Genomic DNA, 19,844 nt, shown 5'->3' on the forward strand with positions numbered 1-19,844 from the left:
GTAAATATGTAAATAGTTAGAGACAGGTATTTAGTGTAGCAGATATAGGTTCTCTCTGTAAGGGGGTAGATTTCTAAATGTAGATCTCTAAATTTCCAAAATAACCATTCAACAGCACATTAAAATTTTAAACTTATTTGCAAAGAGAAAAGTGGAGTTATTTATATAGGAGGCTCTTTAAAAAAAAAGTATTGAAACAGCACATAGCCCCCAAACATCTTTCTTCACTGCCACAGAACCTTTAAGATCAGAATTTGATAGCATGCATTTCTATCTCCGATCTACACATAAAAGTTAGAAAGCAAAATAAAAAGACTGTGGTCCTTTGCAGTATCTGGTATTGAATTGTGGACGGCAGGATTACAGATTAGCTCCTCTTATGTTCTTAAATGTGTGAATACAGCATTAAAACTGGGTTGTTGTTGTTTTGGAGATTAACATTCCTCTGTGTCCAGTAAAATACATTCTGTTCAGTGCATCTATATTATTGCTTCACCCACCTTCACGGTTCTTCACCTACCCATCAGCTTGGAAAAATAAGGGAAATGGTGTTTAGAATTGAATTTCTAATGCAGCGAAGAACAATGCTGCATAGTCTTACCACATTTCATTGCAGATGTTTCTGTTCTCGTGTGAAATCTTAGTTAAAATAGAAACTTTTGGAAGTTTTGCTTTGCAAAGGGGGGAATAAAATCTGAATCTTCTCCTCAGCTTTTTTAAAAAATATAGCTGATGTTTGGCAGAACTGAATCCTATTGTAAACTGCATTTTTGTAACGATTCATAATTCCCTGTGAACTTTAGAAGATAACTGCGTAGGTAGGAGTTTGTGTCCTCGCTTCACATAAATGCCTTTTTATTTTTGTCCTTCCTTTCTTTCATGATGGAAACTTAAGATGGCATATATGTAGGATTCTCTGTGCAGGCACTATAAGGTTACTGCATCATATGCCTTCAGACCTTGCCCTATTGGGTACACTGTGCCTGTTCTTACTAGTTTCAAGATCTTCCTTCAAGTTTAAAAATAGATTTTAAAAGTCATTCTAGGAGCTGAGATGTTCTGTTTTGCTCAGGTTTCCCATATTTGCCATTTACTTTTTATTCCAGAGGCTTAACGGTTATGTTTGAAATAATGAAAACGTATGGCCATACTTATGAAAAACACTGGTGGCAGGATTTGTTTCGGATTGTCTTCCGGATATTTGACAACATGAAATTGCCAGAACAACAAACTGAAGTAGGTATAGTTTATGACTTACGACTAGAGTTCTATTTATTTTTCTATTGCTGTCATAAGCTCTTTTGCTCAAACCTTTCTTCAGATAAGATGTTGCCCAACTGGCTATATTGTAGAATTGCCATTGTGTTCCCCTGCCTCTATGCTTCATCCCCATCTACAGACCTGGATATGGTGTCCCTTGATCGCAGACTTTAATGTTGAAGCACATGGAGTTTATATCTGCATGGTGAATAGCAGTATAACACCTCAGTTAAATCTCTTTCCATAATGCCATTCTGAATCAGAAGGGGGAAAAGATCCCATCTCAGTTTATTAAGCCCAGGACTGGATTGTTGTAAATATTTGTTTTCCTCATATAGATAAAATGTCTGCTTTTTAATCTTGTGGTTGTGAAAAGCACTTTACTAACAAGATACTGGAGTTAGAAAGGCCTTTTCCATATAACTGGATTTTATCTTACTACAGCTGTTTTTAAAAAATATCCAATCCAGTGCCGTTTTTCTAGAAAAAGAGGTGCCCGGAACTCACCATGAATGCCTCCCTCCTTCTCTTAGAATGACAATGGCTCCCACCTGAGAGGTGCTGGAACTGAGTTCCACCGTGTTGCAGCTGGAAAAAAAGCCCTGATCCAATCTCACTCGAGGGATTTGACCCTCCTTTGTTTTTCAACTTCATTCTAACTAATTCCTTCATTGCTAAGTTCCCTCTTACTTTTTCCTAGAAAGCTGAGTGGATGACTACAACTTGCAACCATGCACTTTATGCAATATGTGATGTATTCACCCAGTATTTGGAAGTACTTAGTGATGTCCTTTTGGATGATATATTTGCCCAGCTGTACTGGTGTGTTCAGCAAGGTAGGTGCAGGCAAGCTATTGTACACAATGAAACAATTTACTCTGTATAGCATGAACAAACCAATGCCTTTGTTTTGTGTTTCAGACAATGAACAACTAGCACGGTCTGGTACAAACTGCCTAGAAAATGTTGTCATTTTAAATGGTGAGAAGTTTACCCTTGAAATCTGGGATAAGACTTGCAACTGTATGCTGGATATCTTCAAAACTACGATTCCCCATGCGTAAGAGATTTCCCCCTTTCATCTAATTGGCATGAGAACAATGTATACTTTTATATACTTGTCTTATTGTCTATGCTTGGCTTTTACGGCATACAAGCATAGGAGATGTGTCATACCAAGTCAAGGCACTAGTACAGAGTTTTCCAAACTGTGTTTCACATGAACACTCCCCACACTCCTCCAGGGGCTGGAAAAGGGTTAGTTTAACTTCTGGTTTGCTAGTAAAACTGAATTACTGCGCCGCAAAATGATGCTCTGTACTAGTACGTCTAGCTCAGTTTTGCTGACACTGACTAGCAGTGACCCTCCAGGCTTTCAGACAGGGAGTCTCTCCCAGCCCTACCAGGGATTGAACATGGGATCTTCTGCATTCAATGCATGTGCTCTGCCACTGAAATACAGCCCTTTTTGTTTCTGTATAGCTCCTCTTATTTGTGAATCTGCACAAATGGGGACCTGCATATGCTGCCTTATTCAGAGCCAGACTATTGGCTCCTCTCGTTCAGGCATGTCCAACAGGTAGATTGTGATCTACTGGTAGATCGCAGGGTGTTCCTGGTAGATCCTGGTAGATATTTGGCCCCCCAGTGATCTGCCCCACTCCCCAAAGGGGGGACCACTGTGGCTTCCTAAAAAAAGCTCAACAACTTTGAACTTTGGACCATCCAACGACAATGGGTAGATCACTGCCAGTTTTTTTATACTGTGAGTAGATCACAGTCTGTTGGGAGTTGGATGGCCCTGCATCTAGTTCAATATTGTCAACGCTGACTGGCAGTAGCTTTCCAGGGTTCCAGGCAGCCTTACTTGGAAATGCCAAACATTGAACTGGGAACCTTTTGCCTGCAATGCTTGTGTGCTGTCACTGAGCTTTTATTCTAGGACAGGTTCTCCCTCGCTTCTCTTTGGTTAGGGTCTCTGGTGCCAGTTGCTTCAGCCAAGGGACAGACTGAGTGCCTCCCAATCAATTTTTTAAAAATAACCATGGAGTAAGTAGGTTTTAGTGTCTCTTCCCTTCTAAAAGCATTTTCTTCTTTTCTTAAATCATTCTGAATTGGGCTGAATTTGCTTATTAGCCCAAGTAAGCCTCTCTTTTTTATAAAAGCATTGAGATTTCCCAATACAGTCCTCCCAGATTTCACCTTGTGTCCAGGAGAAGGCTATCACATCAGTGCCTGTTTGCCTTCTTTAATTTTTGAACAGTCTTGTCTTGACTGAATGCCGATCTATGGGAAAAGTGCTATCTTAGGCTGAGCTCAAATGGATTTCCTACTAATAGAATTTCATTCTATATTTATTTGTATAAGTAGCCTTGGAACATTTTATGTGTAACTTTCGTCTCCTTTCCTGCTCATAATGTTATGCAAAATAGGTTTATCACTGTTCTTGTCTTCAAAATTTAAGATGTTACTTCTGTTTGTGACTGAACTTATGTTTTATTTTTTTTCAAGGCTTTTAACTTGGCGGCCAGCAGGGGGAGATATTGTTCCTCCGTCTCCTGGAAGAGAGAAACAATTGGTATGTTTTCCATGTGAAAATGGCAGGGGAAATGCTTTCATATATATGAGTAAAATGTACCTTTTGTAGAACAAGAGAGGTTTTCTTAGACCATTTTTTTGTTGTAAGTTGAAGTCTGCAGGTTCCTTATATTTGCATTTGTGAACTGTAGATGACAGCTAACTTCTGAATAAATACCCATAGGATTGGTCTGTTACACTAATTTTCTCATAAATGTTGACTGGATTCGGAAACAGTGTCAAACCATTTTTTTTTGGGGGGGGGGGTATTACATGAACTAGCCTAGAGCTCAGGACTCCCCTTCCTCCTTTGCACTCTCTCGCCTTCGGAACAAGCATTTGCCTTTGCTTCTGAACCTATGGCTTGCCCAGATTGGATAAAAGGAAATGCAGGAGGAGGCAAAGAGAATGGAATACTGAACCTGAAGTTTGTTCATGTGACACCAAGTCTTTGATGCTGTTGAGTCGTGTCATTGTGTGGTCCTTAAATATTCTAAGATGAAAGAAGAGTTCAGTTTATTTATCCCTAGAGCAGTTGAAATAATATTCATTTTTTAAAGTTCTGACAGCTGTGTTTCTAGCAAAGCTTAGAATATGAATGAACTGTACCCATGTCCTTCTAGGAGACATAATGACTGTCAAGTGGTGACTAAAATGTAGGTTCACAAAAATATGCTCCAAAGTAGGGATTCCTCAACATTGAACTTCGTTTTGCTGAGGGTGCTTTTTGCTATTTCTTTCCATTTTCAGGATACACTATCTCAGAAATCTGTAGATATACATGACTCTGTGCAACCAAGATCCTCAGATAGAAGACAGTTTCAGCCCATTGTGGGGCTACCAGCAAGTGAGGAAGCCAGCAAAAACAAGCCTCCTGCAAGTGAGTGGTTTCCTTAAGGAGTTGTTTCACAAAGGCTGGGCTGCAAAGGCCCTAGTTCAGCCTTTCTCAACCTGTGGGTCCCCAGATGGTGTTGAACTGCAACTCTCATCATCCCCAGCTAGCAAGGCCAGAGCTGAGGGATGATGGGAGCTGTAGTCCCAACAACATCTGGGGACCCACAGGTTGAGAACCGCTGCTTGATAAAAAGCACTTCTGTTTATCCAGTGGGACCTCCCTCCCCCCCCCCTGCTGCTCCATACATTGGGCTCTAGACTACTTCCAAAATTCCTTGAAGCTTTGGGAATGACTTTTCAAGTGCTGCTTTTAAAAAGAGGAAGGGATTGGCTCTGGGCTGTGCTTGTATAAAATGAGAGTGGTGATGCGTCCAGGACTACTGCAGAATATATTTCATTCAGGTTGCCTATAAAACAGTTTTGCATTTTAAAATGATTGTACTTCTTTACCTTGGACATGATATATTAAGAAGATACAGATGCTTTTTAAAATGTCATTTATAGCCTGAAAATTTAAGCTTAGCTTTTTAGCAACCTTTGTTTGCACTGATAAAGAAGAGGTAGCATAGGATACTTTATTTTATTCTTTAAATTATTTATAACCACCTCTTCATTGTTCACATGATCCCAGAGCGAGGAATAACATTAAAATACAACAAAACAATATTCAGTTGAAATACAACTTAGTATAAAATTAGACAGCATATTATCAATATAACATAACAGCATCAGCCGTGCAAGGGGTGCCATTTTAGCCAAATGCTTAGTTGGTTTTTCTACCAGTTGTTGAAACTCCGTTAGTGTTATAGCTGAACACGCCTGAAAGGGAAGGGCGTTCCAGAGTTGGGTACCACTATTGAGAACCACTAAATCATACAGTAATATGTCTTGGCAACTGTACTGCTCTGCAGTGTAAGTATCTTGGGAGTACTTAAACATTTGCTTAAATTGATCTTATGGTTTTGTGCTTTGTTTTAAAGAATTTCCTGACCAGAAACTGTTTGGTGCTCTGTTGATCAAATGTGTCGTTCAACTGGAACTCATTCAAACAATCGACAACATCGTCTTCTTCCCAGCAACCAGCAAAAAGGAAGATGCAGAGAATCTTGCTGCAGCACAGGTAAGTACAGTCGGCCAGTTCCAGCCTCTGGAGATGTGCATTTATTCTCCATTTATTGGTTCAGTGGTCTGTTTTGTAACATCTGCTTTCTGCTGGAAAATTCCTGAATTTCCATGGAAGAAAATTCTCTTAACGAGAGCGTAGCCAAGTTGATATAGAACCTGGAAAAGAACTGCCAGTGACCTTTATGCTTTATTTCCCCTGCTTCTGGTGTAACTTTTGAAGTGCCTCTAATTCAGGCTAACAGTACACAAAGAAACCTCTTTTTCTAGGTATAATGTGCCACGGGTCTAATGGGAATGTCCTCGTTTGCCGTTTGACTCTCCTCTGTGCCCAGGGAGCCAGTGATGTAGATTTGTAGGAAGCTCATACACAGTCTTTCCCACCCATTCATATACACCCCCAGCCTCAAGGGATTACTGCTTAAAAAAGCAGCTCCCAAGTGGCATACTATAGAGATTTAACAATGTGTGAGTAGACATCAAGTAAAAGCAAAGTTCAGGTCAATTCTGCTTTTGAGGGAAAGAATCTAGAGTAATGCAATTGTACATAGCTTTTACCATTTAGTTGCTGCAGGTATTGAGCAGTTTCATGATCATATTAAAACTATTTAGCAATATTAATGCCAATTCCATTTTTCTTTTCTTTAGAGAGATGCAGTAGACTTTAATGTTCACGTGGATACACAAGATCAAGGAATGTATCGCTTTTTAACATCCCAGCAGCTTTTCAAGTTGCTGGACTGTTTGCTGGAATCTCACAAATTTGCTAAAGCTTTCAATTCAAACAATGAGCAAAGAACTGCACTGTGGAAAGCAGGTAAAACTTAGGAGTTTTAAGGACTTTCAAAATAATATTATATTACTTTATAGGGATATGGGTGGCGCTGTGGTAAAAACCACTGAGCCTCTTGGGCTTGCTGATCGGAAGGTCAGTGGTTCAAATCCTTGCAGCGGGGTGAGCTCCCGTTGCTCTGTCCCTGCTCTTGTCAACCTTACAGTTCGAAAGCACGCCATTGCAAGTAGATAAAAAGGTAGCGCTGCAGTGGGAAGTAAACGGTGTTTCCGTGCACTCTGGCTTCTGTCACAGTGTCCTGTTGCACCAGAAGCGGTTTAGTCATGCTGGTCACATGACCCAGAAAGCTGTCTGTGAACAAACGCCAGTTCACTCGGCCTGAAAGCGAGATGAGTGCTACAACCCCATAGTCGCCTTTGACTGTCCAGGGGTCCTTTACCTATATTACTTTATTCTGATATGTGCAACAAAGAGTGACAAAGAGAAGCATGTTTTAATATAAATCTGTTTGCATTTTTGAAGCTTCCTGCTCAAAGTAGATGGGTGCCATAAACATTATGTGAACTAGCTTGTGCATCCCCATTCCCCTGCCCATCTACACACATTGGGCAGTATTCTACTAACATGTCCCACCAGAGCAACAATTTCCACTTGTGCAATGGAATGTTCTCCCCCTCTGCTCCCCCTGTGCACATCATCCCATGACTCTCCCTAAATCTGCTCCTCTAGAACAGACTAAAGGGGCAAAGGGGAGAGAGGGATAACACTCCGCTTCACAAGCACATTAGAGCTAAGTTGGATCCTTAGAGCTAAGTTGGATCCCACCCGTTACTCCAAAGTAGGCTTTCCGATAAAGGTAGTGAAATCTAAATAGTGATGTTGTTTTGACAGGTTTCAAAGGGAAATCTAAGCCCAACCTGTTGAAACAAGAGACAAGTAGCCTTGCCTGTGGGTTACGCATTCTGTTCCGTATGTATATGGATGAAAGTCGCAAAGACGCATGGGAGGAAGTGCAGCGGAGACTACTAAAGTAAGGACCCATTCACAGGCTTTCAAAACATGAAAGTGTACCGTTCAATTCTGTAGTATGCAAATGTGTTGAACATTTACTTGAAATGAAAATGTGTAGTGTGCAAAGATAATCCTGGCTTACGTGATCCCGCCCCGCCCCCCCCCCCGGTCCTATCCTTTCAATTCCTTTCCATAAGGAGATCATGACTGTTGTAGTTGCGTCAAAACATGTAAGTCATTCTGCATAATTAGCAGAGGTGTAGTCATGTTACTTGCTGCAGCAGAAACAACAAATATTTCATGCATCTGATAAAGTGGGCTGTGCTCTATGAAAGCTTATACCATCATCAGCTTATTAGTCTTTAAGGTGCCACAAGACTCTGCATTTGATCTGCATAATCACTCTATAATAGTAAGATCTGCATTACAAGTGCACCTTGCATTTATGATTCTGTCATTTCAACATGATGCCATTCTTGTACAGTTTATCTGTAAGAATGAATTTCCTGTTGTCATTCAGCTGGTTTGTTTGTCAGTACTGTAAACATTGATCTCTCCTACTACTCAGCCTTATCGGCACATTTTCCTTTTCTTTGATCAGTGTCACTGCCCATTTTGAGATAGGACTACACCCAGTTTATGTGATCAGTGAATCATTTATTTATAGCTATTCCATAGAAGCCTGTTTCGGCAAGCCAACACAGACATGTAGAAGTTACATGTTTTATTTGCTATTATTGATTTCAATTCTTTTGAATATTTATAAATACATGTTCAACTGTTTTTGTTGATAATGTTTTCTTTTATATTTTTGCGAACCGCTTAAAGGTTTTCTTACTTTTCTGACAACTGTAGACAAAACTCCCACTGTAGCTAATTGTTCTCACACCTGGAACTGTCTGTTGTGCTTTGCAGTGTCTGCAGTGAAGCTCTCAGTTACTTCCTTACTTTAACATCAGAAAGTCATCGGGAAGCTTGGACTAGCCTGTTACTTTTATTCTTAACGAAGGTCCTAAAAATAAGTGATGATCGGGTAAGTAATAATCTCAGATAGGTAAGGCATGCTGATTATTGATTCCAGGCCTCAGTGGGACAATTTTGAAGACTGCAGAGTTTGAAAATAGAAGGGGTACTCTCCCCGGCCTGATTACTGATCATAAATTGGTTCCTTCCTGCTGCCTCATGGATGTTAATTTTGCTGGAGGCCATGGGTATAGCAGGAAGGGACCCATCTACTGTCCCGAATCCCTCAGCTTACAGAGATACCACCACATATGTACGGTTCATTCAAGATACTAATGGAAAACATCTAAGCACCCCAGATTATTCAGGAACCCCAAATTCAAGAGACTCCATGAGAAATGTCCTACCCAATATGCTGTGTGCACCATATATAAAATGTAGTATCCAAGACTTATATGTATTCTGAGGCCTTTGGGACATTCTAATCAGGGCCACTCCACTGAAAAAATTCCAACTAATGTTGTGGGAGAGAGGGAAATGCATAATGATTAATGGAGATACGTCATGATTGAGCCACACTCTGCCCTTTTCCTGACTGTTTTTGGAGCAGACTCTGAACCAAATCTGATAAATGAATGTAGCACTCTGCTGCTGGAATCCCAGTTTTTGTTAACAACTCCAGTGAAAAATAGTAAAACAATTATTAGTCATAGAAAAGCACATAGCATCTGTTGCTGTTTTGTCAATGATCTGGCTCTGTCTGCTCCAACAAAAAAGAAAAGGCAAGGTTATGGTGGAGATCATGTGTCCTTAACTTCTCCCAGTACTCTAGAATTATTGTGTATTTGTCTTAGGATGGTTTTCTCCCTTCACCTTTCATCGCATTTTGAGAATCATGGTAAAGAAAGTTGTTGTTGTTTTTTAAAAAAATATATCTTGAGGAAAGGAACACCAAATGTTCCTCTGTGAAAGATTTATAGAATTGTTTTGGATTTTTTCATTATTATTTTTCCTTGAGCTAGGATAAGCCGCTTAAATCAAAAGTAGCTAGAAACACCTCATTTCAGTTCTGCTGTTGCCTCCTCCTTCTCTTTGGAAAGCCACTGCAGATTCTTTGTATTTCACTAATTCTTGCTATAATTATTGATGTAACATCTCTATGTAGTTGGGTTGTCAACTCATTCCCCCCAAACTAACAGGATTCCCTTTCCCCCCATTCAACAGTTCAGAGCTCACGCATCATTCTACTATCCTCTCTTGTGTGAAATAATGCAGTTTGATCTGATTCCTGAGCTGCGAGCTGTTTTGCGAAGGTTTTTTCTGCGGATAGGGGTAGTTTTTCAAATATCCCAGCCACCAGACCAAGGAATGGGAACAGCCAAGCAGTAGAAGTGTGGCTAAGGAAACAAAGGACCAAGATCACTTGCACTGAATGTCCATACAAAGGGGCTCTCTTGATATGGAAGTGTGCATCTACGGGTTCACAATACAGATTAAAACTGTAATTTAGGCTTGCAACACTCTAGTTCTCCAGTGGGTTCTCTCTCCCTCTCTCCCTCCACTGGCTTGTGTTGACCATAGAGCCAGTTTCACCACAGTCTTGTTGTCAGCCTGGACTGTGATAGCCTCTTAACTTTCCTAGACAGAGATATATATCAAAAGATGTTTATGATGGGTGTGAATTTAAGATGTACCCAAAGAACTAACACATTTAAGAAGTTTGAACTTTGACAGAAGTACAACTCAGGAGGGCTGCATTTTGAAAAAAGAAAAGTTTGTAGTAAAAGATATGAAAATATTGCTCATGTAAGAGATCTAGCAACTATGTGGAATTCTTATTCTGGAGATTTTTTTTTTTTTTTTTTTGCACACTCAGGCTATCTGAGATATAGGTAATCATCCTTCTGTGGAAAAAAAATGTACAGAGATGCAGGTCTGTAATATAAAGTCCTAAACACTATATAGTTATTCCTGCATTCTTTTATTTCTTAGAGACCTGTACGTTTGTTTACCAAATGCACTAGTAAGGGGTTGAGTTCTGATTTTTTCCATCTGTATCCCAAAAGCTAGCCTTGCTGCCTTTTGTCAAGAAAACAGATTGAAAATGTTACAACTGACTTTAACTGTTTGTAATATACCTGTGATAGGGCTTTTAAATATAATAAGCCATCGCAATGATCCTTCAGGACTGGAACTTGAATCACTGCAAACAAGTCTAGGTTTTGTCCGCTGTCACTTTTTTTCCTTTTTTCTTTTCTTTTCTTTTTTTTTTTTTTTTTGGTTGTTTGATGTAGATTTCACTATGTACAGAATTTAATGTTGAATATATTCAAGTAACAAATCTGGCATGGTTTGAGGATGGTTTTAAATTTATTGGAAATGTATTCATACTGTGAATTGTGCTCTGATGGTTAAAGAAAAGATTGTCAAGCATTCTGTCTTACAGTGGATGTAGAAAAAATTTTCAGATGGAAAAATGTATATGGTACAGCTCTGTAAAGTTTTCTATGTAAATTCTGTACAACTTTCTGTACAATATTGGTTCTCATCTGGCATATTCTAATCAGGTTATAGGTCAATAAAGTTTTTGAATTCTTTCACTGGTGCAATCAAAACAAATGCAATGTAAAAACTAATTGCTTCAGTGTTTCAACTTTAAAATCCTTAGCAGATTGGTCCAACAGTGTGCTGCCTTTGGAAACTTTGCAAGCACAATAGTTGTGGGTATTTAATTGTATAACTAATGACGTTTGTTGAATGGCCAGGGTATTACTTCTACAAAAAGAAGAGAACATGTAAACTAATAGCTATCATGACTAGTAGCCACGGACAGTCATTCATGGAGGATAAAGCTAATCCCCCTTTTAAAATCATGGCCATCACCACATGTTCCCTAATTTAAGAACTTCATTTTGTCTGTCCTGAATTTCTCATCCACTTAGTTGCATTGGATGACCCTGGGGCCTAGTCTTATGAGGGGGAAAAAAAACTTTAAGGGATTTAGAAAAGGGGGGTAATAATAGTATATGTACTTACCCCAGAAGTATAGCGTGGCTGAACAGGAGCTCCTATCTCCTCTACTCCTCACGCATCTGGTCCTGTGTTTGGAGTTCAAGAGCTAGAAACAAAAGAACTTGTGTTTTTCAGGCTGTGTCACTGGGCAAGAGTGAATGGGAAGTGTAAGCAGAGGAGGGTCTCACACTCTGGTTCTTTTAGAATTCATCTCCACAAGAATGGTTTTAAACTTTTTTCCTAGTAAAATATAATTTATTTTTAATCTTACATTCATGACCATAAATATATTTAATAGTATTCACTACTGACATTTAAAATACAGAAGAACACAAGATGACAGGGTAATTTAGAATATTAGAACAAATGATTAGATAGAAAGTCTGGAAAACAGAGTAAGGACTTAACCACGCTTAACTTTTGCCCCTCATACTTTCCAGGCACAGCTCTGCTCTTTAAAGCTCTGTGTCTGAGCACTCCTTTTCCACCGTCGAGCTTTCACAGTGGTAAAGAGTGGGTTTCCATGGGGAAAGCTCTGGAGCAAAAAAACTGAGCGCTCAGACACAGAGCTTTAAAGCGTGGGCCATGCCTGTAAAGTGCAGAGGAAAGGTAAGCGAGGATAAGCCCTAAATCAGCAAAAGGAACACTTATTAATCAATTCAGATCATTGAATACCTATGAAATGCATGAGAAATCCAAGCCACAGCACTCAGCTCTGTTAAATGCAGAACACGTTTCACACGCTTGTAAGACTTGAGGTCTGAGGTAATTTTTCAAACAAAAAATACCATGAGGGTAAACGGGAAAGCTTTGCCTCTGTGCCATTCAACTAGCTGAATAGATGCATGTTTGGCTCTAGCTTGCCAGTTTCAAGACGACCTAGTATGCAAGTTGCCCTTCCAAGATTAAATCATATCAGTAACATACTGACCATTTAACTTAAGAAGACAGAAGATTGCAGCAAGTTGTCAAAATCTTGTTCACAAGATTTGTTACAGCTGTGCTTCTGCACACAGCATGTAAATTAAAGACTTGAAAGTGCAGTAGTGGAGAAACATTCTTTTGAAAGGCACAACTGGCTTCACTACAGATTTTATTCAGCCATGGGCTGTGGACAGCCCCTGCCAATTGAATGGTAAGTTCATCTCAGAAGAAAGCTTAGCTTGACTTGACTGCTCAGCCATAAATCTTCTAAGGGTTTCTGATGTCCCAGGTCTCAGCCACGGTTCGGTTGCCACTGTGTCCACAGAGCTGGGTCTTCTGTCATCAGCGTTTCCCAGTGGAACATCATCAGCTTGAAGAAAATAAATCAACCTTAGCTACTGGTACAGAAAAAGCACACTTTTACAATAACATCATTCTCTGACCTAGCAATTTTCCAGACTTTACAAGATTCTTCTTCAGTACTGGGCGTTCAGAACAAAAATGCAGTAAGGTGGGTTAAAAAAATAAATACAGCCACGCTGGTTTCAAATATTCTCCACTTCCAGTGACTAGTACAATGAGATGCATGTTCAAGAGATGCATGTTTGGAAACAGTTATCAAAAGAATTCCCCAAAGCTAATTGGATTGAGGAATAGGAATTATGCATTCTCAGGGGACTAGTGTTCCGCAAGCAGAAATAGATTTCTGGCTGCACACCAGCTGTGTTGTGTGGGCAGAAGCTAGTTGTAAATGACACTGAAAGATGGTACAGAGTGATGAATGATTTGGAGGGGGAGCAACATTCAGGAAACAGGCTTCCAGGAAGCTGATCTGTGAAAAAGTGAATCCCTTTTACTCCCCCACCAATAAACATTAAAAATGTTCTGTAGCACAGATGCCTCTGGAGCTACTTGTCTCTAATTTCACTCATAACCTAGGGGCATCTCTCTCCTGTCTGCAAGTTTCAGACCAATTGCTCACAGCACACTAAGCAAGATGATGATAATTCCTTTTTTATGCACCCCAAACTGTAACATGATTTTCTTACTAAAGAAAGACATTTTCAAATTTGGAAGGGTTTATTCCCTTACTAGGGGTGACCAAGGCTGCAAATGTCATTTAAGTATCCCCAAAAATAAAGTTAGAGGTGTTTCCTTTTTCTAAAAAAACAAAACACCAAGGTGTTCAGCCCCCCATCTGTTAGATATATTTGCTTGCAATTTGGCAGGCTTGCCCCATTTGGGGGAGGGGGCTATTAAGTCTGTAAATTTAATCAATTTCTGTCCAAACGGGGGGGGGGGAGGGAATAGCCTTTCCCCCAAAAAAATAATAGGAAACAAAGCTGTTTTCAACAAATCTGCTTCTGGCAAAAAACAAGAGCTGAATCTGACAGACCACGGAGCACCTTAATGTAGACTTGGCTGCTTCCAGAAGTGGCAGATACAGATCCAAATCAAATTTTGTGGACGATGCACACCCATACCAGAAAGCATACTCAAATATCTATTTATCTATCTAACTACTGAAGCAAGACACCAGCTATGGCTAGTTACTCACCCTGACCACCACTTCCTTTCTATAAAGAAAATGTCAAAAATGTGTCCCGATTTTGTTGATGCAACATGCTAACCTATCAAGAAAGAATACATGATACAAGGGGGAAAGATTTTTAAACACTTTTGTTAGTTTCTACGATGTTTAGGAATGACGCCTACAGTATTTCTTAATTGTTTATTCTTAATAACGATGAAGGGGGTGGAAGAAATGAATCCCTGTCAAATCTGCACGTGACACAAAACTGGAAAGTAAAGTTAGCAGAAGATAATAAAATTCAAAATGACATTGATAAAACAAACATTCAAAATGACATTGATAAAATAGAAAAAGTGAGTTGAAACTAGCTAAAAAACTCCACAGTGACAAATGCTAGGTTCTGAATTTTGACAACAATGACAGAACAACTGCACAAGTTTTGATAGAGGATGCCTAGCTTGGCAGCAGTACATTTGGTTTTACACTGCTGCTGTCTTTATTCTGTTAGAATTTTCATGCTTATGTCTTACTTTTTTATCTTACGGTTTTAATTTTTCAATGTACACCACTCAGAAAACTTCTGTTGTTGGGCAGCATGCATGTTGAAAAAGGCATCAATAAATGTGACAAAGATCTCAGGATTGTAGTCAATCACAAGCTGAACATGAGTCAGCAGTGTGATGCGCTTTTCTATGTGCTAGACCTCATCTGGAGTACTGTGTCCAGATCCAGGTACCACACTTTAAGGGGGATTTTGACAAGCAGGTTTGGAAGAGAGCAGTAAAGAAGTCCTATGAGTAAGAGTTGAAGGAACTGGGTATGTTAGCCTGGAGAAGGCCAAAGGGAAGCTCTTCAAATACTGGAAAGGTTGCCACGTGGAAGAGGGCAAAGGCTTGTTCTCTGCTGCCCTGGAGGGAAGGTCTAGAACTAATGAGGTTAAATTAGAGGAGGGGACATGTGCAGTTGGAGATTAGGAGAAACATCTTAATAGTAAGAGCAGTTTGACAATGGAACCAATCAGGGGGCGGGGTGGGAGTGGCTCTCCTTCACTAGGTGCTTTCAAGCAGAAGATGGGCAGCCATCCATGCCAAATGCTCTCTGACTGCCAGCATCTAGCAGAGGGCTAGACTAGCTAGCTCACAGGGGATCCTCCCACATCACAATTCTCATTTTGTGGAATCCGACCTACGGCACACAAGCCACAATGTAGTGGGAGGACCTGTGTGCATAGCCAGTCACCACTCCAAAATAAAGCTGATGAAGGCCACACAGAGTTTGTACCTAAGGCAGCCTCACTGGGGCTCTTGGCACCTCCTGGCCTCCCCTGTTGTTTGCTCCTGCTCTCTTCAATACCTGTGCTGCTGAGCACAGAAAAGAGAGAACGTGGAGTCCCATCATCGCTCACCCCCAGTTCTTGCATCAGTTTAAAAGCTCTGCAGCAGAAGTGGGGAAGAACAAACAGAAGTTGAGTAAGGGCCTTTGAAAATTTTCCCCAGCCACCTCAATTTTAGGATAATTTTTTAACTGGTGATGGTAAGATCAGTTAAAAGTTTAAGGACCAGAGAGAGAATGTGGAAGGAGCTTTCAGTGGTCCAAATTGGTTTTATCCCCCACTCTCCATGCTTCTCTTTTAGATTTCTTCTGGTGTTCTGCCTGTATAAAAGTGAGGTGAAATGCCAGTTTGGGCCCTTTACTGCTCTTCCCTAAACTTTCTTCTTGTCAACAGCATTGTTTCAAAGGCACAAAGCCTAAAACCTAGTCACATATTTCTCTGAAGGTGAGACTAGTTCTATGTAGGGCACTTCAACAGCTTCCAAATACTTGGATGTGGCAATGTAGCAGGGCTTCCTTTTGCTGCGCAGGAAAACCTCAGCAACAGGATGCCAGCAATTAATACTTGGAGCCCTTCAAAGCAGTAGTGCTATTACTGTGGCAATTTTTGCTCTTCTATTTACTGGGTGGTATTCAACTCTTACTCAGAACAGACTCATTGAAATTAATGAACATGACTTAAGGGCCAACTTTAACATGTCTACTCTGAAGAAAGCTTCATTAAATACCACCCTGCGAATCTGATTCCCCCCTATGCAGAACAGAATGTGTGTTCTGTAAATGTGTGTCAAATGCCTGGTTGCTATGTCAGTATCCTGGCTACTGCAATTCAACAAAATGACCATACCTATATGAATGGCCTTCTTTTGCAGCTCATTCAGCCTTCGCAATCGCTCTTCATTTCTGGCTTTCAGCTGATCTATATTAAGACTAGAGTTTGAGTGCAGAGAGTCGTCGTCAGTCTGCAGTGGTGAAGTCGGCCCAAGGGCGCCAGCATCCTAAAGATGTAAAGAATCATGAGACGCTGCATATGATACGTATCGGCTGAGGAAAATTTAGAAGGCTTTCTACATAAAATACACAACTTCACCCACATAATGCTACTCTTCTTCCCTCTCTTGGCTTGGCACTAAGGTTGAGCAGACACTTCCCTAATACGCCTCCTTGCCTCTGTCTTCTCCTCTTCTGGGGTAAATTCCTCCTTATTTCCTCCCCCTTCCTGCTTTCTAGCCTCCTTTGTCTCTTCTCCCTCAGATCCATCTCTGGTTTCCTACTTTACAGTCCTACCTCTTCTCTCTCCTTGTTTCCACCCACACCCCTGGATTCCCACACGCACTACCTGGTACGGGCCTTTGACATGCTCACAACCTCCATTTTATTCTCCTGTCAAGTGCATCCTCCAGCCCCAGCATCTCACCTGCCCATTTCCATCCTATCCCACTCAGCTTCTAGTCAAGCTGATGGAAGAGCTGATTGGAGACCAGTGCACCTGACAGACCCATTGTTCATACATAAAGGCTCTGAGAATGCAAAGTATTCATTGTGCTTGTTTCCCATTGGAAAGTCCGCAAAGGGGACAAGTTAGTCCCAACTACTGAGCACCACTGATTTCAATAAATGCAACTAGTTGGATGAATTCTACTACCATTTTCTTTTCTCGCCTCCTTTCCCTTGCAGATACTGGCGGTGGTGGAGGTGAATTCACATTGAAGTCATGGTCTTCTAAAATAGGAAATGTCTCACCATCAGTACCTAGGTGAAGGAGGATTAAAAATATTAGCACTTGGATTTTTAAGCAAAGTTCATGAAAAAACCTTAATACACTCAACATGCTAAAGACAGGTTCGTATCTTAAAGCAAAGCTACAAAAGACTCATCTACACATGTCTAAATGAAATATACAGGGAAAGTTTATCTCTGAAGTAGAACTCATGCCCTGTTTGTGCATTTCCAAGAAGTATCTAGCTGGCCACTACTGGCAACAGTGAAGCTGCTTTAGATTTCCAAACAGACTACCGGTAAGTATGTGAGCATGTGTGCAACTATTCTAGAATAGGTAAATAAACCCTGTAAATAAAACATGCATACCGTTATGCTCAGATTAATTTTGTTCCATATATCCTACATAATACAGAAGCAGCAATAAAACATTGGGGTTCCTTTGTTTTATATTTTATTTTTTATATTTTCTTTTTTCTGTTTTCTTTTTTTGCAAAGCAGCTACGTTTTGGGAAGATAGCAAGTTTTGTCAACAGGATTTAATTAGTGCCCAGAACAAATCCTACCTATATCCCTTTTCATATGTACACATCATTTGTGCTATTTAAATCAGTGTTTCCCAACCAGGGGCCATATGGTCCCCTGGGGGTCCAGGATATTCCAAGGGGGCCACAGGTGAAAATGGTGTAAATGGGGAGCCAGAGCTCAAGGTTAGGGGGCCACAGAGGGAAGTGAGAAGTGAAGGGAGGGGAAATCCTGATTGACTGGCTATCCGCTTGGCCAATCACAAGTGGGTAAAGGGGTGGCCCACCAGGGCCTAACGCTCCTTTTTGCCACGGGCGTTTTGGTGGAGCAATCCTGGTTTGTTTCCGGAGGGCTACTGCGATTGCTGAGCCTTCCATTTTGACCAGTAGAGCCTGTGATCCACAATCCCCAGGTCACGTAAGTGCGTTGGTGGGATGGCAATTGGTAGGGCTGGGAAAGCCAGAGATGCTTGTTGCTACTGCCGGTGCAGGGTGCAATCCACCCCAGTGCCTAGCGGATCAGGGTCTTTGGATATTGCCAAGGGACATAGGGCCCATTGGCAGCAGCAGCCTGGCTCTACAAGGCGCGGGGTGGAATCCACCCCAGCGCCTAGCTGAATGGGGTAGGCTGGTGTTGCTGACTTGCATCCAGTAAATAACTGTCTCCTCAGAAGAAAGCCACAATGAATTCAGTGTGTCTTGGCTTACTCTCAGGTAAGGGTATGTGGGGCTATAGGAAGGAAACAAGGTCAGAAGGAGGCCGTGGTTGGGAAAAGGTTGGGAGACATTGATTTAAATTATCTGGAGAGTATCCTCTTGCATTAAGAGATGTGCTTTGAACCAGCATGGCACAGACGACTAAAAGAAGGAGAAGGGGAAAATGGTTCAAATCTACTCTTGGCCAGCAGAAAGCTACATGTGGAAATATATATAATTTTTTTAAAAAGGTTTGGATTTGATATCCCGCTTTATCACTACCCGAAGGAGTCTCAAAGCGGCTAACATTCTCCTTTCCCTTCCTCCCCCACAACAAACACTGTGAGGTGAGTGGGGCTGAGAGACTTCAAAGAAGTGTGACTGGCCCAAGGTCACCCAGCAGCTGCATGTGGAGGAGCGGAGACGCGAACCCGGTTCCCCAGATTACGAGTCCACCGCTCCTAACCACTACACCATGCTAGCTCTCACATGGAGACCCTCAATAAATCATTTATGGGGAGATTCTGTTCAGGCATCCTGGACCACATCCTACTCTCTAATATTATCCTCTATCTCAGCAGACTAACTTCCAAATGGACTTGGGATTGTAGTCAACATAGGGCTAAGTAACTGCTTGTGCTTTCGGAAGTCATTTCATTCCCCTCTCCTCCTCTCATGTGCCCCCTAAACCTGTTCTGGAATTCCTCTAACCTTCAGGAGCAGATTTGGAAAAGGACCAGTTTGCCTGCTGTGCAAGCAAAATCGTGCTATTGTTCAGTTGAATACAGCCACCCCTTTTTCAACTATAGGAAACAGGTCATTGCACACCTGAAGCCCAGGTAACTTAATTATACAAATATGAGCAGATCTCTCTACCACCTTCTCTGCCTTTTAACCACCTTCAGCTTTTCAGAAATTTAGGAAGATGAACGCCCTTCGAACCATGTATACTAGTTTGGGATCGGATGAGCACTTAATACTGGTGCCAATCCTGAACTGTACTTTTTCTGCAACCAAAGAATGAGCAACTCTTTGCAGCAGTCTGATCAAGCACAATTATACAAGAAACAAGTGCCTCTGAAAATATATACTCACCAATAAAAGCACTATCAGACTCTAAAAGTGAGTTTGATACATCGTCTCTGACCTACCAAAGAAAAGCAACAGGAAACTAGCTTCAGGTTTTTTAAAAACTGTAAAAACACATCTAGCTAAATGAACAAGAGTGGTGAATGTCGCCAGACTGGAAGTTATTAAATCTCTTTGTAACACAAGAAGATTCTCCAACTTTTCCAAAATTAGAACAGTGCAGTGTAAATGCTCAAGGCAGCAACAGCCTTTCAGAATGAATGACTACATTTCACGAGCGGGCTGGGCACTTGAATAACATTGGCGTTCATGTACTGAATACCTACTCTTGTTTCCTAATATAGACAACTGCTATACAAACATCATATTAATGCATTTAGGTAAATTAAAAAAC

General features: G+C 40.9%; 2 protein-coding genes across 17 annotated transcripts in view; one reads left to right on the forward strand and one right to left on the reverse strand.

The window, feature by feature from the left end:
- Window positions 1-11,217, forward strand: part of ARFGEF1 (ARF guanine nucleotide exchange factor 1) — a 71,591-nt gene extending 60,374 nt beyond the window's left edge. Inside the window, exons 30-39 of the mRNA XM_081918465.1 lie at window positions 1,107-1,236; window positions 1,961-2,096; window positions 2,182-2,320; window positions 3,772-3,838; window positions 4,588-4,717; window positions 5,712-5,851; window positions 6,502-6,670; window positions 7,538-7,676; window positions 8,573-8,690; window positions 9,845-11,217. Of these exons, the coding sequence (XP_081774591.1) occupies window positions 1,107-1,236; window positions 1,961-2,096; window positions 2,182-2,320; window positions 3,772-3,838; window positions 4,588-4,717; window positions 5,712-5,851; window positions 6,502-6,670; window positions 7,538-7,676; window positions 8,573-8,690; window positions 9,845-10,009 (1,333 nt within the window). The 3' untranslated portion in view covers window positions 10,010-11,217. The remainder of the gene's footprint in view (window positions 1-1,106; window positions 1,237-1,960; window positions 2,097-2,181; window positions 2,321-3,771; window positions 3,839-4,587; window positions 4,718-5,711; window positions 5,852-6,501; window positions 6,671-7,537; window positions 7,677-8,572; window positions 8,691-9,844) is intronic.
- Window positions 11,218-12,708: 1,491 nt separating this feature from the next.
- Window positions 12,709-19,844, reverse strand: part of CSPP1 (centrosome and spindle pole associated protein 1) — a 76,934-nt gene continuing 69,798 nt past the window's right edge. For 15 of the 16 annotated variants that reach the window (XM_081918400.1, XM_081918401.1, XM_081918396.1 and 12 more), the window contains 4 exons: window positions 19,457-19,508; window positions 17,068-17,174; window positions 16,270-16,420; window positions 12,709-12,926 (listed from right to left, as the gene is read on the reverse strand). In XM_081918400.1, the coding sequence (XP_081774526.1) occupies window positions 12,730-12,926; window positions 16,270-16,420; window positions 17,068-17,174; window positions 19,457-19,508 (507 nt within the window). In that variant the 3' untranslated portion in view covers window positions 12,709-12,729. Of the gene's footprint in view, window positions 12,927-14,114; window positions 14,188-16,269; window positions 16,421-17,067; window positions 17,175-19,456; window positions 19,509-19,844 lie in introns of all 16 variants that reach the window. The other variant, XR_014170275.1, reaches the window with a different exon arrangement.

Source organism: Podarcis melisellensis (genome assembly GCF_964234715.1).
Source record: "Podarcis melisellensis genome assembly, chromosome: 7".
Taxonomy (NCBI): domain Eukaryota; kingdom Metazoa; phylum Chordata; class Lepidosauria; order Squamata; family Lacertidae; genus Podarcis; species Podarcis melisellensis.